The 16,717-nt window shown below is 42.4% G+C and overlaps 1 protein-coding gene across 3 annotated transcripts in view; it reads left to right on the top strand.

The window, feature by feature from the left end:
• The window catches only part of CCBE1 (collagen and calcium binding EGF domains 1), a 222,075-nt gene extending 207,236 nt beyond the window's left edge, over positions 1 to 14,839 (top strand). For 2 of the 3 annotated variants that reach the window (XM_053301567.1, XM_053301566.1), the window contains exons 7-11: positions 792 to 912; positions 6,175 to 6,314; positions 6,407 to 6,442; positions 8,659 to 8,694; positions 11,536 to 14,839. In XM_053301567.1, coding sequence (XP_053157542.1) covers positions 792 to 912; positions 6,175 to 6,314; positions 6,407 to 6,442; positions 8,659 to 8,694; positions 11,536 to 11,769 — 567 coding nt within the window. In that variant the 3' untranslated portion in view covers positions 11,770 to 14,839. Of the gene's footprint in view, positions 1 to 791; positions 913 to 6,174; positions 6,315 to 6,406; positions 6,443 to 8,658; positions 8,746 to 11,535 lie in introns of all 3 variants that reach the window. The other variant, XM_053301568.1, reaches the window with a different exon arrangement.
• Positions 14,840 to 16,717: the final 1,878 nt, after the last annotated feature.

Below are 16,717 nucleotides of genomic sequence, written 5' to 3'. Positions count from 1 at the left end.
GCCTTTTAAAAGTGCATAGAAGCATCAGCTGGTCCAGGATGTGGTAGTCCAGTTGCTCATGGGTGCTGGTTATCGGGACCATGTGACCTCATTCTTGCAACATCTTCATTGGTTACCAGTATGCTTCCAGACACAATGTAAAGTGCTGGCAACTTTAAAGCCTTAAAAGGCTTGGGATCAGGATCCTTCAAGGACCACCTTCTCCCATATGGCCCTGCCCTCCTGTTCAGATAGCAGGGGAGGTCCTCCCGTGTGTCCCACCAATATCTGACATTGTTTAGCTGGGACCTGGGAGAGAGCCTTCTCTGCAGCCACCCCTGAACTCTGACACTCCCTCCCAAGGCAGGTTTATTTGGCTGGCAGTTCATCAGGCAGCAAAGACATTTTTATTTTGAAAAGCATTTGGTCTGTAGCAGTTTTATTGTTCTGACTGTTGCTTTATTTGTTTGTTTGTTTGTTTGTTTGTTTGTTTGTTTGTTTGTTTGATTGATTTATATACCGCCCTTCCAAAATGGCTCAGGGTGGTTTACAATTAAAACAAACCACTAAAACAAAGAGCTAAAAGTTTATCAAGTTTTTATTGCTGTATTTCATTTTGTTTATGTTTTATTCTTGTATTTTAATTTGTGGTGAACTGCTTTGGCCATTGCATTTTGGAATAGAAAGGCAGGATATAAATATCTTAAACAAACAAACAATGATTTTATGTTGATTTGTGGACTTTAATTCAAACACTTCAACTATATGTCATTGAACATGCTGAACTGCTGGTGATATTTTCTTTACTGCAGGTTGCTTTGTTACCAAACAACGCCGCTGACCTTAGCAAGCCAATAACTGGGGAAAAGGTGCTTGCGTCCAGTGCCTATATACCAGGTCCTCCTGGACAGCCAGGTGATCGAGGCCCTCCAGGTAAGACCATTCGTACATTCAAAAGATTTGGGGGTGGGGGGATCATGTTAGGTTTTATTCAGTTATTAGCATTGACACAATATGCGTGCCCCATTTCATTATCTATCTATCTATCTATCTATCTATCTATCTATCTATCTATCTATCTATCTGTCATATTTACATACCACCTGATATGTGCATCTCTAGGCAATGTACACAATTTAAAACACAACAAATGTAAATCAGAGTTAAAACAGTTAAAACTATTAAACAGAATAAAAAGTTAAAACAATCTCATGAGATAAAAACAGTTAATCTGTTTAAAATTAATTTCAGTTAAAAGTCTGAGAAAACAGGTGTGTCTTGAGAGTCTTCCTAAAAGCAAACAGAGAAGGAGACGCTCTTATTCTGACAGGGAGCATATTCCAAATCCCCAAGGCAGCCACAGAGAAGGCCCGCTGCTGAGTTGCCACCAAACGAGCCAGTGGCAACCATAAGTACCCTGGACCCAAGCTGCTGAGGGCTTTATACATAATATCCAGCACTTTGTATTTTGCTTGGAAACATATCAGTGGCCCATTCACAAGCTGAGGTATTGGAGGGCATTTCAGGGGTGTGTGTATGTGAGTGAATTTGGGGGGGGGGGGTTTTGCCAGTGGTGGCACTCCTCCCAGTGACCACAGGCTAGTGGCCACCATTTCTTCTGGATAAAAGTGGTTTGGGGAAGAGAGCAATGATGCAGCACCAGAAAGCCAAGGAAAAAGGGGGGGGGAATCCCCAAGATGCTGTGTAACTAATAATCAGCTCTTTTTAATATAAAATGTATCTTTGAGAATGGTTATTAAAAAATTTTCAAAGCATAAAAATATATTTGGAAACCTTCCAATATTCATATATTAAAATGGAGCTGTAAATACTCTTCCCACAATCTGATATCATTCTCAGTTTCCATATATTTTGATATGTTTTTATGCTTGGAAAATTTTAATGATCATTCTCATAGATACATTTTGTATAATATCTGTTATATTGTCTTCATGGTTGACTCTGAAAAATAGCCCTCCTAAGCGCAAAACAAGAGGTTTTATGACTGAATTAAAAAACTGTTACACAGCATCTTTGGGATTTCTGCCCACTGCTACATTCTCTCTCTCTCTCTCTCTCTCTCTCTCTCTCTCTCTCTCTCTCTCTCTCTCTCTCTCTCTCTCTCTCTCTCATATGCACACACACACACACACACACACACACACACACCCCAAATGTTCTCAGCTGAGAAATTTCAGCTCAGCTTTAATGATCACATCTGTTCCTCCAGAGAGCACAGAACAGAGTAAATTGAGCTATAACGCTTAATCTTTGCAACAGCCCTATGATGTTAGCTAGGCTGAGAGTCAATTTCAGCTTCAAGAGAGTCATTTACATCGGGACCACAATGAAACATTAAATACTGTTTCCCTGCTTGTCATGGTCCCAATCCTGATTGTCTCTCCCCCACAACACCTGGAAACATTTGATAAAAGAAACATATAACATTGTGTTCAGCAGTTTCCATATGTATTAATTGGTTGCCACTTGTAGGGGACATGGAAATGCTGAGGATGGTGGTGTTGGGTCATCCATTTCTTTTACCCAGCACTATGCGGGGAGGGGGGGGCACATGGTGCAGCAGCAGCAGCCAGTATTAACACATGGTTAAGCCCTGAGTGCTTGACTTCTTCCATCTAGTTTTTCCCATAACATGAGCTGTCCAAGGTGCTGTAGGCTTACATGCTTCTGTTCTTCTAACTGAAAACCATCCATTCCTAAACAATGTATTTGCTATGTGATTAATGACCTGCAGCTTGGGAATTATGAAAGACTTCTCAACTTCAAATAACCCTGTGGTTGTCTTTGGTAGAATACAGGAGGGGTTTACCATTGCCATCTCCCAGTGACCTTTTGTCGGTTCCTGATTTCCGAGAGGTTCAGGGCGCTAGGACCCGTGGAAGGGCCTTTTCAGTTGCTGCCCCACTTCTCTGGAACTCCCTTCCCCTTCAGATTCGTTTAGCTCCTTCCTTATTGATTTTTAAATCTCTATTGAAGACTTTTCTTTTTCGCCAAGCTTTTACCCTGTAATTTATTATTTGGTTTTTTCTTTTTGTTAGTTACTTTAGTTTTTAATTTAGAATGTAATTTTAATGCTGTCTTGCTCTGTATGTTTTTGTACACCACCCAGAGTCTTCGGAGTGGGCGGTATATTAAATGTTTCAAATAAATAAATAAATCCCCCATGCAGTATGAGATGATGCCTTTCAGCATCTTCCTGTATCACTGCTGCCCGAGATAGGTGTTTCCATAGTCTTGGAAATATTCCGACGGGGATTCGAACCAGCAACTTCTTGTTCCCTAGGCAAGTTACTTCCCTGCTACACCAATAGGTGGTTGATATCTCTTTAGCAAATGGAGGAGCCCCTGGTGGCGCAGTGGTAAAACTGCTACCCTGTAACCAGAAGGTTACAAGTTTGATCCTGACCAGGGGCTCAAGGTTGACTCAGCCTTCCATCCTTCCGAGGTCGGTAAAATGAGTACCCAGAATGTTGGGGGCAATATGCTAAATCATTGTAAACCGCTTAGAGAGCTTCGGCTATAGAGCGGTATATAAATGTAAGTGCTATTGCTAAGTGCTAAATGGTATTTTATTAATGTACTTATTAAAACACAATCTTGTGGTTGATATGAACTTATTTAAGGCAAGAGCCTCAGCATTCCTAATCACAGGGAGAATCTCCCCCTGTGTTCCACTCTTCAGACAAATGATGTCTGAAGTGTTTTGGGGGTGGGAAGGCATGTTCAGCCCATGTAAATGTGGGGCAGTGCTTCTCTACTTGAGTACAGCAATCATTGACAATTTAACACTGGAAAAGGGTTCAAGTCAAAAAAATTTGAAAGCTCAGGTATACTCTGTTTATTGGGTCAACCCTATCTGTATGCTTATTTATACTCTCAAAGAATTCTACAAGGTATGCTTTCCTTCTGTACCGATTCTTTTCCAGCAAAGTTTGTTCTTCCATATATTTAAGAACATAAGAACAGCCCTGCTGGATCAGGTCCAAGGCCCATCAAGTCCAGCATCCTGTTTCACACAGTGGCCCACCAGATGCCACTGGAAGCCTACAGCAGGAGTTGAGGACATGCCCTCTCTCCTGCTGTTACTCCCCTGCAACTGGTATTCAGAGGCATCCTGCCTTTGAGGCTGGAGGTGGCCTATAGCCCTCTGACTAGTAGCCATTGATAGACCTCTCCTCCATGAAGTTATCCAAACCCCTCTTAAAGCCCATCCAGGTTGTTGGCTGTCACCACATCTTGTGGCAGAGAATTCCACAAGTTGATTATGCGTTGTATGAAAAAATACTTCCGTTTGCTGGTCCTTAATTTCCTAGCAATCAATTTCATGGGATGACCCCTCGTTCTAGTGTTATGGGAGAGGGAGAAGAATTGCTCTCTGTCCACTTTCTCCACTCCATGCATGATTTTATAGACCTCTATCATGTCTCCCCACAGTCATCTTTTTTCTAAATGAAATAGCCCCAGGTGTTGTAGCCGTGCCTGATAAGAAAGGTGTTCTAGGCCCCTGATCATCTTGGTTGCCCTCTTCTGCACCTTTTCCAGTTCTACAATGTCCTTTTTTAGATGTGGTGACCAGAATTGTACACAGTACTCCAGGTGTGGCCACACCATCATTTTGTATAAGGGCATTATAATATTAGCAGTTTTATTTTCAATCCCCTTCCTTATTATCCCTAGCATGGAATTGGCCTTTTTCACAGCTGCCGCGCATTGAGTCGACACTTTCAACAAGCTGTCCACCACAACCTCAAGATCCCAAGATTTGATTATTTTATCTTTAATACTGCTTCTCAACCATTTTCCTAGAATATATAATAAGCAAACTAGCCTGTAGTTCTCTGCCCCCACCCCTCACATGGTCGCCTTTTAAAAATCAATGTTATGTTGGCTACTTTTTCCAGTTGTCTGATTTGGAGGCTGATTTTAGGTACAAACTGAATTTTTTTGTTAGAAGAGCAGCAATTTCACATTTGAGTTTTTAATGAACTCTTGAGTGGTTGCCATCTGGATTTGTTGAGTTTTAGTTTGTCAGTAAGCCCTAGAACTTCTTCTCTTGTCACCTCTGTTTGACTCAGTTCGTCATTTCCTGAAAAAGTCAGTTCAGGCACAAGTGTCTGCCCTATATCCTCTTCAAATTCCCTTGGGCACCATATGCACAATCTGAATGCAAAGTCTCCTTTCTGTTTCCATGCAGCCTCAACGTGTGCAAAGTATTTTCTCAGCCAAGCTGACAAAGCTCACAAAGGGTGCTGGGAGCATTCTATTGCTGGAGACGTTCCTCAGCAGATAGGATTTTTGTGAAGCCACAAATGTTTTTGCACTTCTTTGTGGTGAGAACTGCTTCCCATGCTTCCAGTTACACAACCAACATAGTGTGGAGCAGCATTCCCTCTAACAGGGAATCCCAGATGTTGTTGACTACAGCTCCCAGCATCCCCAGGTGTGATGGCCTCTGGCTGGGAATTATGGGAGTTGTAGTCCACAACATCTGGGAATCCTTGCTACAGGGAGCACTGGTGTGGAGGCATCTATCTGGATGCTCTCTGAGAGGAAGCAAAGCTGAGATGACTGGCCAGTAGCCCATATTAACTGGCTGCATGTACAGCTGGTGAGAAGCCTTCATCCTGTTTCAAGCAACTCTTGTAATAGTCCAGATCCAGCCAGCCAAGTGTGTGAGTAGTACTGTTCTAGCATTCCAGCAACTAAGCTTGAGGCAAGATCAAGTAAGGGCACTTACAGGGATGGTCAACGTTATTGCAGTGCCCAAGGCAAGGCTCAAAATGCTACCTTGCACCATGCCCTTGCCAGTCCCCTTTCAAAACCAGCCCTTGCAAGCATTGAAAGTACATTGGCTGGAGGTTTCTAGCAGCCTTCTCTTCTCTCCTTGTGCTCCTTGAAAGCTTTTCAAAAAGTGTGAGGAGAGGCGGTTTGCAAGGGTGAGATCGGCCCCAAAGAGCTGCTTCAATGGCAATGGCAAAGAGGCATCTTGCTGTCCTGCTTGCAAATCTGCCACCTGAGGAGACCTCCTCTCCTTGCCTCATGAAAGGGCTGCCCCTGGGCACTTGCTTCTTCCCTCTGTTCCCTCAGGTGAATTCCATCCACCGACCACAGATACCATTTTGTTCAAAATTGTCTGACAAACCCCACTGACCGCCTGTCTCCTCTTGACTGCAGGTGCTGCAGGGCCAAAAGGAAGCCCTGGATTTCCTGGATCTCCTGGTCCTCCAGGTCTGCCAGGCCCAAGAGGAGCAATGGGGCCTATGGGGCCATCTCCAGACCTGTCCCATATTAAGCAGGGCAGAAGGGGCCCTGTGGTCAGTATCCTACCACCACACCCTAAACACATGTAGTATGTTGTTCATAGCATTAGGTGGTTTTTTTTTAAGATGATGGTTTTGTCTTTCAGGGACCTCCAGGGGCACCAGGGAGAGATGGAGCAAAGGTGAGCAAGCAACTGTGGTTCTTTCTCCCTAACGAATATCCCTCTATTTTTAAATAAAGTTTCAGACCCATTTCCTGTCAAGTTGGGAGAGTGGAAAGGTAAAGGTTAAGTAAACCAGAAGTCTGTTATGGGAAAGAGCAGAGACCTGTGTGTGCAAGCCTGCCATAAAAGCTCCTATACAAGTCAAATGACCCAGTCTGGCCTAGTGTTATTCCTTGCTGGCTTGGCATGTTTTTGTTTTTGTTTTTAATTTATTTTAACATATTTACATACCAATAAAAACCAAAGATTAAAACAAAATTAAAACAATTTAAAAACAATGATGGATTCTACAAGTCTAATTAAAAGCCTTAGGAACATAGGAAGCTGCCATATACCAAGTCAGATCATTGGTCCATCTAGCTCAGTATTGTCTACACAGACTGGCAGCGGCTTCTCCAAGGTTGCAGGCAGGACTCTCTCCCAGCCCTATCTTGGAGATGCCAGGGAGGGAACTTGGAACCTGCTGCTCTTCCCAGAGTGGCTCCATCCTCTAAGGGGAATATCTTACAGTGCTCACACATCACGTCCCCCATTCATATGCAACCAGGGCAGACCCTGCTTAGCTAAGGGGACAAGTCATGCTTGCTACCACTAGACCATCTCTCTTGATGAATAAATGTGTCTTAACAGCCCTTTTAAAAGCTGTCAGGGATGGGGAGGCTCTTATTTTGGCAGGGAGGGCATTCCAAAGCCTCAGGGTAACTGTGGAAAAGGCCCATCCCTGAGTAGCTACATTATTAGTTGGTGGCAACTATTGATGTGGACCTCCTCAGATGATCTCGATAGGTGGTGGAGCTCATAACAGAGAAGACATTTTCTTAAACTTTCCCTGTTCCCCTGTAGTTTATTTTATTTATCAAATTGATTTATTTAGAACTATTATAAATAGTTATCTCCTTTCTCCTGTGTATGATAGTATCAACAGGCTGAATTTTCACCATTTTTGAACTATCAGATCCCATGACTCACAGTGGACCCAAATCCTGATATAAAAGTATAATAATGGCACCACAAGTCCAGGCTATTCCACATAGAGTTCTGGAGCAAAGTTGTTACACTGAAGGAGAGTTTATCCTTTTCCTCCAATATGTGCTGCTGTTTCTCTTTAGAAATATTGTCAAGCAGAACTGTTTAAGACGGTGAAAATCTTATTACAGTCCAGCCCTAAGGAACATGATCCAGAATGGTCAGTTATCCACTGAGACCAATTTGTGAAACATTTTGCAGATAAAATCACTCATATCCACTCCAACCTGGACTCCATGTTGGTGACAGGATCAGATTTGAACATACCTAATAGACTGTCTGATATAAATATACCTAGTGGACCGACTAGTCAGGATTCTATGGATTCTTTTCCATCTGTTTTACCTCAGTACATGGACAGGTTATTGGCAGGGGGATGGAGTTTGATGCCTAGCACCCGTTCATTGGATCCTTGGCCTTCCAGACTAATTAAATCTGCCAGAACTGGGCTGGGAACTTGGATCTCAGAGACATAGTAAATGCCTCTGTGGGGAGGTTGTAGACCTGCCCTATTAAAGGAGGCTGTGGTGTGACCACTTTTGGGGGTGGGGAAACTTCCTTGGATGTTTCTGATACTAATAATTACTGCCTGATTTCAAATCTACCATTTCTGGGCAAGATCCTAGAGTGCTGATAGCTATACCTCTCCAAAGAGACCTGGATGAGAATTGATTATTTAAATAGATGCATTTCAACCTGGGTTTTGAGCTAGCCATGGGGTTGAAACTGCCTTGGTCACCCTAGGGCTGGGGTTCACAACCTTGGATCCCCAGTTGTTGGACTACAACTCCCATCAACCCAGCCACCATGGACAAAGGGACTGCACGACTGCAATCCTTAAAACACTTTACCAGAGTGTAAATCCTATTGCATTTGGTAAGATTTATTTCTCATTAAACATATGAAGAGTTGCATGTTAAGTCTTTCTTTTAGCAGGGAATCGAAAATATTAACTCTTCAACAAACAAATTGTGTGATTTAGCCCAAAGAGTAACTAATAAAGTGATTTTGAATGGTGAAAATGGAAAGAGGTTCCTATAAAGTTGAGGGGTCTTTAATGCAGATCCCTGTGTAAGCGAATGTCAACATGGAGTGAGTCTACAATTCAGTTTTAATCAATCAATTAAGCAAAATGATGTTTGTTACAGGGCGAGAGAGGCGCACCAGGAGAAAGGGGACCATCTGTGAGTATCATATCAAATTCTAAGAGAGATGTCATCTGTTAAAAAAAGAAGGTACTAATTATCATAGCCTTATAGCTATTAGAGAGGTGACTGATCTGTTGTACTCATCAACAAGGCACAATGAAAGCATTAACCAATATGTTGTTGCTGTATAGTTAGGGCCAAATGTGATGTTAGCTTAAATCCCTGTCTTCCCTGGGAAGAGCATTCCAATGTCGGGGTACTACAACCACTATTCCCTCTAAGGTGTGCACAAGCTCACAAGTTTTTGGATGTCTGTTCAGTTCATTTTAGATCCCGCTCAGGTTGAATCAGGAAGGCCCCACTCTGAATGCATCTATACACACACTGCCTTGATATTGCCGCCCACTGACCACAACCCAAAATGCCTTGTGACAGTTTACTGCCCACTTCATCTCAGACATGGGGGCACCTGCAGAAGAGGCTGAGATAAGGATCAGTATAATGGGGCTATTGTGCATATGGTTTTTTGAATGTGTTTCCCCCCTCTAAATAAGTGTGGTCTGTACTTTTCCTTTACCTTTTAAAAAAATTACTTTTTATTTATTGGATAAACTAGGAGGTGTGGCCCATCATTGATTGGGCAAAATCATTTTGCATAGATTACACTTATAGGAAAGTTCAAGAAATCAAATATATGTCATAGAATAGAATATTTTATTAATGTGAATGTGTAAAATATTTGAATAGAATATTTTATTAATGTGCTTGCAAAAGGGAAGTACAGGAACAGTTTCAACTTCAAACATTTATTTTATTGAATAATTACCATACAAAGTACATTTGAATCTGAGGAAGACCTTTTACTTCTCTTGGGCATAATGTCATTTTTGAATTATTGATTTGATTGTTGAGTGTTAAAAATCTGTTGAGAACAAAGTTAAAATATTACTCTAGTCACATTTCTGCTAAACATTTTTTAAAGTATTTAAACCGTTCACCTTGCATATTCTGGTGTAAAAAGTCGTGCATTTAGGTAATTTCAGTGGCAGGATTGTGTATGCAAAATTTGGTATCTGTAAGTAATCATTAAGTATGACTTTATTTTGTACAAACCAACAAACTCTTCAAAATAGGTGAGGCCCGTTGTTGACCGGGCAAAGTCATTTTACACAGATTACTCTGATAGAGAAATTAAATATATGTAATAGCATTTTTAATTATTAATTATTATATATTTATTTATAATACCGCCCTTCCAAAAATGGCTCAGGGCAGTTTACACAGAGAAATAATAAATAAATAAGATGGCTCCCCGTCCCTAAAGGGCTCACAATCTAAAAAGAAATACAAGATAGACACCAGCAACAGTCACTGGAAGTACTGTGCTGGGGGTGGATAGGGCCGGTTGCTCTCCCCCTGCTAAATAAAGAGAATCACCATGTTAAAAAGATGCCTCTTTGCCCAGTTAGCAGGGGTGATTAATGTGCTTGCTAAAGGAAAGTAAATGAATAGTTTGACATTTGTAGGATTTCAACTTCAAACATTACTCATTTAATTGAATAATTACCATATATGGTAAATTTGCATCAGAGTAAATGTGATCTGAGAAAGATCTTCTGCATCTCTTGGGCATTATGTTATTTTTGAACTACTGACTATTAAAAATCTGTTGAGCGCAATAACAGTTAAAATCTGCTGATTATTAATTGAATAATTACCATATATGGTAAATTTGCGTCAGAGTAAATGTGATCTGAGAAAGATCTTCTGCATCTCTTGGGCATTATGTTATTTTTGAACTACTGACTCTTAAAAATCTGTTGAGCGCAATAACAGTTAAAATCTGCTGATTATTAATTGAATAATTACCATATATGGTAAATTTGCGTCAGAGTAAATGTGATCTGAGAAAGATCTTCTGCATCTCTTGGGCATTATGTTATTTTTGAACTACTGACTGTTAAAAATCTGTTGAGCGCAATAACAGTTAAAATATGCTGATTATATTCAGAATTTCTTCTAAAAGTAGCAAAAAAATATTTTTTTAACTGTTCACTGAGCATATTCCAGTGTTAAAAGTAGTGCATTCAGCTAATTTAAGTGGCAGGATTGTTCATGCAAAATTTGGTATCTATAAGTAATTGGGAAGTATAATATTTAGAATTTCTTTTAAAAACTATCCCCTCCAAAATTAAATTTTAACTGAATTTAATTTAATTTTTATTTTTAACTGAGCATATCCCAATGTAAAAAGTCGTGCATTCCATTAATTTCAATTTCAGGATTGTGCGTGCAGAATTTGGTATCTGTAGGGCATCGGGAAGTATGACTTCATTTTGCACAAACCACTTCTTCAGCATATATACTAGATGGTGTAGATATCAGTGTGTCACTCATCAGCCACGCTCAGTTCAGTTACTAATTGTTGGCTGACAAGATGTGCAAGGGGAATGGGGACAGGAGGGTGGAGAGGCACTAGCAGCAGCCACTGCAGAGATGCTATACTGGGGGTAAGGAGGGAGGATTGCTCTCCCACGCTAAACATAAGGGAGTCCACACTTTAAAAGTTGCTTCCTTGCCCAGTTAACTAGTATTTTGGACCTTACTCTTTCCCACTCCTGTTAGTTTGGGTAGAATTGAAGTTATTTGAGGGAAGAAAAACCTCATATTCCAAAATATTTTTCATTTGAAATTTGCAGTTGAAGACCATCCAAATGGGGATAGTGTATTTCAGAATTTTTGCCAGGGAATTGTCCTTGCATACTTCTGTGATGATGATGATTCGATGCCTATGCAGCTAACTGATGCTTTGAAAATGTAACATGCTAGGGAGATGGTGGATGAATACTTCAGTTATCACCCTTGTGTTTCTTGTAGGGGCCACCAGGATCTTTTGACTTCCTTTTGCTGATGATGGCAGACATCAGGAATGACATTGCAGAGCTGCAGGAGAGGGTGTTTGGGCACAGGACTCATTCCTCAGCAGAAGAGTTTCCATTACCTCAGGAATTTACAAACTATCAGGACATGGTGGATTTGGGATCCGGAGAAGACTACAAACAAAGGACTATATCAACAGACTCCAGGACATACAGAGAAGGCCATCATTAAACAGAGCTTGCGACACAAATAATTAAAAAATGTAGGGTGATGATCCACAAGTCACTTAAGCCAGCATACTTGCACATATCCCAGCTTTGCCCCATGGACTATCACATTCTTTTCTCTAAGCATTGCAGGCAGAACCAAATTAAGAATGGAGCTTTATGATCAATAGGTTTGTGTGACATACCAGCTGCAGAAATGTATCATTTCAGACTGAAAGTAGGGAACTGCATGTTTGAGTGCTCCCCACATTTTTTTAAAAGGTTCATGTAAAAAAAAAACAACACCTAGCATATCAAGAGTTTTTGTGCTGCCTTCTTCCTGATGTGCTAGCACTTGTTTTTATGTGCAGGAAGTTTTTCAAAGGGGCAGGATCCAAACATTTTATATTTTAGCTGCAGATGAAAGTGGTGTATTCCTGCATAAATCACATGTGTTTGCTAATTGTGTAGTTCAGTCCCTATAAAAAGGGGTACAAGGGTTGAAACATATTTTGGGCCATCTGTGAACCTTAAGCCCCACCTCTTCCTCTGCCAGCTTTCACATCTAGAGGGATGACTTTGCAGATGCAGCTATGAGCACCCACTCAAACACCCTTCATCCTTTCTTACCCCTTGAATCAGCTTCAGTGCAAACAGTACGCTGCCCTTCATGCTGACCAAAATACTGGTTTATTCTGAACTTTTCCATATCCCCAAGCACTTTCCATTCTCCCCATTTACAAAGGGAGAGCAGTTGCTGTATTTGAAGAGTTAACATACAGAGAAAAGCCCCATTCAGACATTAGGACTGTTCTCGCAACCCTAAATGGGATCAGAGGAGTGCCCAGTCAGGGTAGGAGAGCCGTGCGAACTCCCAATAGGTGATCACATTTGCAAAGATCAAGGTAGGGGGAGAGGAGAATGACACAACTGTCCATCACGAGAATGCATGGCTCTCCTAACCTGGTTGGGTGCCCTGGTTTTGATCATGAGAATGCAACCATTATGTTATACATGTGTTTGGGTGTCTGTACAGATTTCATGTTGGTCTGGGAATGATTGTACATGCCTTCATTTTAAAACTGAACCTGGCTACGGGCCCCTCACATGCAGCCTACAGGTAGGAAGTGAACTATTGTACATGAGTTGAACAATGTGTGAATAATTGTGCATGTGTACAGGTGGATCTTGGCACACGCAGTCCCAGCAATCACGTTTTTGCGTATCTGCAGTCCAACCTCGGTATATGCGGGGAGGGGGAGGTTTAAAAAGGGTTAATGTCTATGTATCTGCAGTTTCAGGGTGGCCGTAAATGACCTCCAAGCTAATTTCTGACCACCATTTTGAAGAAAGGAGCCATTTTGTGGCTCTTTTGTGTGAAAAAAGATTCCCTTCCCCCCCCCCACGATTTTTTGTGGGGAAATAGGCAAAAATCGGCATTTGGGAGGGGGCATTGCTGGACAGCTAGGGACCCACAGAGCACAGTAGGGCACTTTCCTATCTTGACTTCTGCCATTTTTAGCCCTTTTTCGTGCATTTTTTGCCCTGCAGGAACCTAACTCCCCAATCACCATATACCTAATGCCCTATTATCTACAGTTTCATTATCTGCAGAAATCAACAGTAAAGGAACCCACACAGATAACAGGGTCCACCTGTACAGATATTTATGTGTGTACACATTACACAGATTGTATGTACAATGGACATAAGATAAACAGGGCTAATATTTCTAAAGTGTATCCGTTTTACTCCATTAACATTCTCTACACTTTAACTTTTCAAATACTATGGGCTGGTTGAAATCTCACACAGAACCATAATTAAATCTTGGTTCCACACAATATCCCTGAGCCTCAGGAGCATGCTCTCTTCCTGTTCCTGCTCATGTGCAAATCAGAAGAATTCTATTTCCAGCTGTGGTTAGCATCAAACCAGATTCACTTGTGACTTCCAAACCAACTGATCTTGGTTTATTCTGACCAAAGTGCTTGAAATAAAGGGCGAGTTCAGATGACCTGCAGCAAGTAGGCTGGAGGAAACTGGAGGTTCCTGGCAACTGTGTGCTCCTGGCATAAGCCAGTACTTCTGTCCCTTTGCATGTCATTCAAACCCATCATATCAGGTGGATGCTGCCGGGTTTCCTCCACTGCCCAACACTCTCTTCAACTTGGTTATAGACTCTGGGTAAATGTCGGGCAGTAGAGGGGACTCAACAGTGTCCACCCAACACTTCTGGGTTCAGATTACACAAAATGCACACGTCCGGCTCATGCTGGGAGCACACACTCACCAGTAACCTCCAGTTCCTCCTACTTACTTTCCACAGGTCACCTGAAACCCACCTCCAATACTGAGATCTGAATTCAAGCTTTGAAGTGGCTTTCAGTTTGTGGTTTATTTCAAGGAAGCAAGGACTAGAGTAAACCAAAATCGGTTGGTTCAAACAATCCAACTGATCTTGGTTTGTTCCTAACCACAGGCAGTAGTAGAATTCTTCTGACCTGTGCATAGGCACAGGGAAAGTGTGCCTTTGAGGATCAGAACAGTTGTGCAGAACCAAAATTTAATGATGGTTCTGTGTAACATCTGAACTGGCCCACTAACTACTCTCCCGATGCAAGACAGAATGGAATGGACTCTGGGATGTTGTGAAGTTCAGCATTATGCCATAGCATGAGTCTCGGTTTGGTTGCTCTCTGCTTACTTTGGAGGGCTAGGAGTAGGTACACCCTGTGGCCATAAGAGACTCGATGCTTTCCCAATTATATAATGCCAGTTCCTCCCTCTTTCTGCACCTGCATTACAGGGTGTGCAGCAAGGGGGACGGGCTGCCTGCGGCCATGCAACAGTGTAATGGTAGCACAGATATGGAAATCCCTTATCCATACTAGTGTGTAACTTGTGTTCTGACACAGACAAGGACATTCCAATTGCACCAGTATAGCCTTCTATGGCCAAGAGGCCTGTAAGCCGGCCTACGTACAAGTACAGTGGCTTAAATGGCTCGTAGATTGCACTGTTAAAGAGTTGTACAATATTTTTTAAAATGCACTGATAATGGATAAAATTATATATGTATTTTATTGTCCAAAGTTTTCTTCTCTCTGTTTTCTGTACACTTCCTTCTTTACAAGGATATTTACTAGCAGTAAATACAGTCTACAATCTAAATTTGGCCCCAAAATTAGATTTAAATTTGTTCTTGCAAATGTTTTAGCAATTTTGCTTTAGGTTAAAAACCTAAAGGTGGATATCCTTAAATATTGAGATTTTCAATTCTAACTGCATAATTTACAGCACATTAATTATGATCATTAAAAATGTGATGGGGGGGGGATTAACTGGCCGAATGTCAGATTTATGAATGTCAGGTATGAATTAACAACCATACATATCAGCTACTTCATAAATCGAATTTCCAGACCTGAGAGAACTACCCTGAATTATTCCCATTTTAGATGTTCTATACAGGAAAACCTCAGTATTCACGGGAGTTCCGTTCCTGGCTAGTGTTGCGGATACCGAAACTGTGGATACTGGGTACTTGGGGTTATGGAACCGCGGGGGTTAGGTTCCTATGGGGGGGGGAATGGGTCAAAAACAGTTGTTGTTAAGAAATTGGCTGGAAAACAGCCCAAAATCGGACAAAAATGGCCTTTTAATTTTATTTTACCCTTTAAAATTGCCGCAGATAGCAGTGGAGGTGGCACATTTTAGCTTCTAAAATTGCCGCAATTGACAGCAGAGGCGGCCGCAATGGCGGGGATTGCAGCTGTGCATTTTGCCTTCTCAAATCGTCATGGGAGCTGCTGCTGCTGCAGGGATTATGGTGCAGCAAGCAATGGGTTTCCTTCTCCCTCCAAGCCTCTCTTCCAACTGCCCACGGGGGCCGGTCTGGAGCCCATTTTGGGCCTGCTCAGAGAGGCCCCAAATGGGATCCAGACCAGCCCCCGCGGTAAGTTGGAAGAGAGGTTTGGAGGGAGAAGGAGTCCCCACTGCCCCTGGTTCTGTGGCCACCTCTGCAGTGATTTGAAAAGGCAAAATGCATCGCCGCCTCGTATGTAATCCCCACTGTTGCAGCTGCCTCTGCTGTCATCTGCGGCAGTTTTAAAAAGTAAAATGCTCTGCCGCCATCTGCAGTGATTTTAAAAGGTTAAATTCTGCCTCCTTTCCCCTCGCCCCCCTCCAACCCAAGCCCTTTATATGCAAAGGGGAATCCTTGCCAGATTCCCCTTTACAAGTATGGCTGTGGCTGACCCGTGGATACATGAGTCTGTATCCCACCCACCCACCCCATATGCCAAGGTTGGGTGCCTATTCCCCGACTGTGGACAACGAGGTTTGCCTGGACATGCAAAACATATGCCGCAATAAAAACATGCTACTCAAATGCAGCAGGTTCAGGCGCGGAGGGAGCCAAGCATTAGCCCGGGTGCTGCCTCTGCCACAGTTCCTGCATCTGACATCAGACGCAGGGAACGTTTAGCCACACCCCTGCGTCTGACAGACACGGGGGTATGTCTGGGGCGCCAGGCATGGCCCCTGATTGGCGGCGGCCCGGGTTCTTTGAACCCGTCCACCCGACAGTGGCTCCGCCCCTGAGCAGGTTTCAGGAATGCCGGTGGATACAGAGCCCGTTTCTCCCACAGATACATTCAGGATCAAATCTGAAAGGACAATCTATAACTAGAAATGTATTATGTGCAATTGTTTTGCTGGGTCACAGCAGTCCTATTGGTGTATCTGTGCATAATGTTACCTGCTCCCCACTTCCCTGACCCATGAGAAGAAGGGTTTTGTTTCCTTTGGAGGAGGAAGCACTAAATACACAAGAAGGCAGTTGACACAATCAAAAACTGCGTAGGCCAAGTGTTTATCCAGCCTTGGGAGCTATGTGCGCTCCAAATTTTTGATTGTGCGTGAGCAAATGGCTAGATAGAGGAAGGAGGAGTGACTGTGGGTGAGGCAGG

Source organism: Hemicordylus capensis, chromosome 2 (genome assembly GCF_027244095.1).
Source record: "Hemicordylus capensis ecotype Gifberg chromosome 2, rHemCap1.1.pri, whole genome shotgun sequence".
NCBI lineage: Eukaryota > Metazoa > Chordata > Lepidosauria > Squamata > Cordylidae > Hemicordylus > Hemicordylus capensis.
The sequence above is the reverse complement of the archived record's forward strand: the minus strand, read 5'-3'. Positions and strand labels throughout refer to the sequence as shown.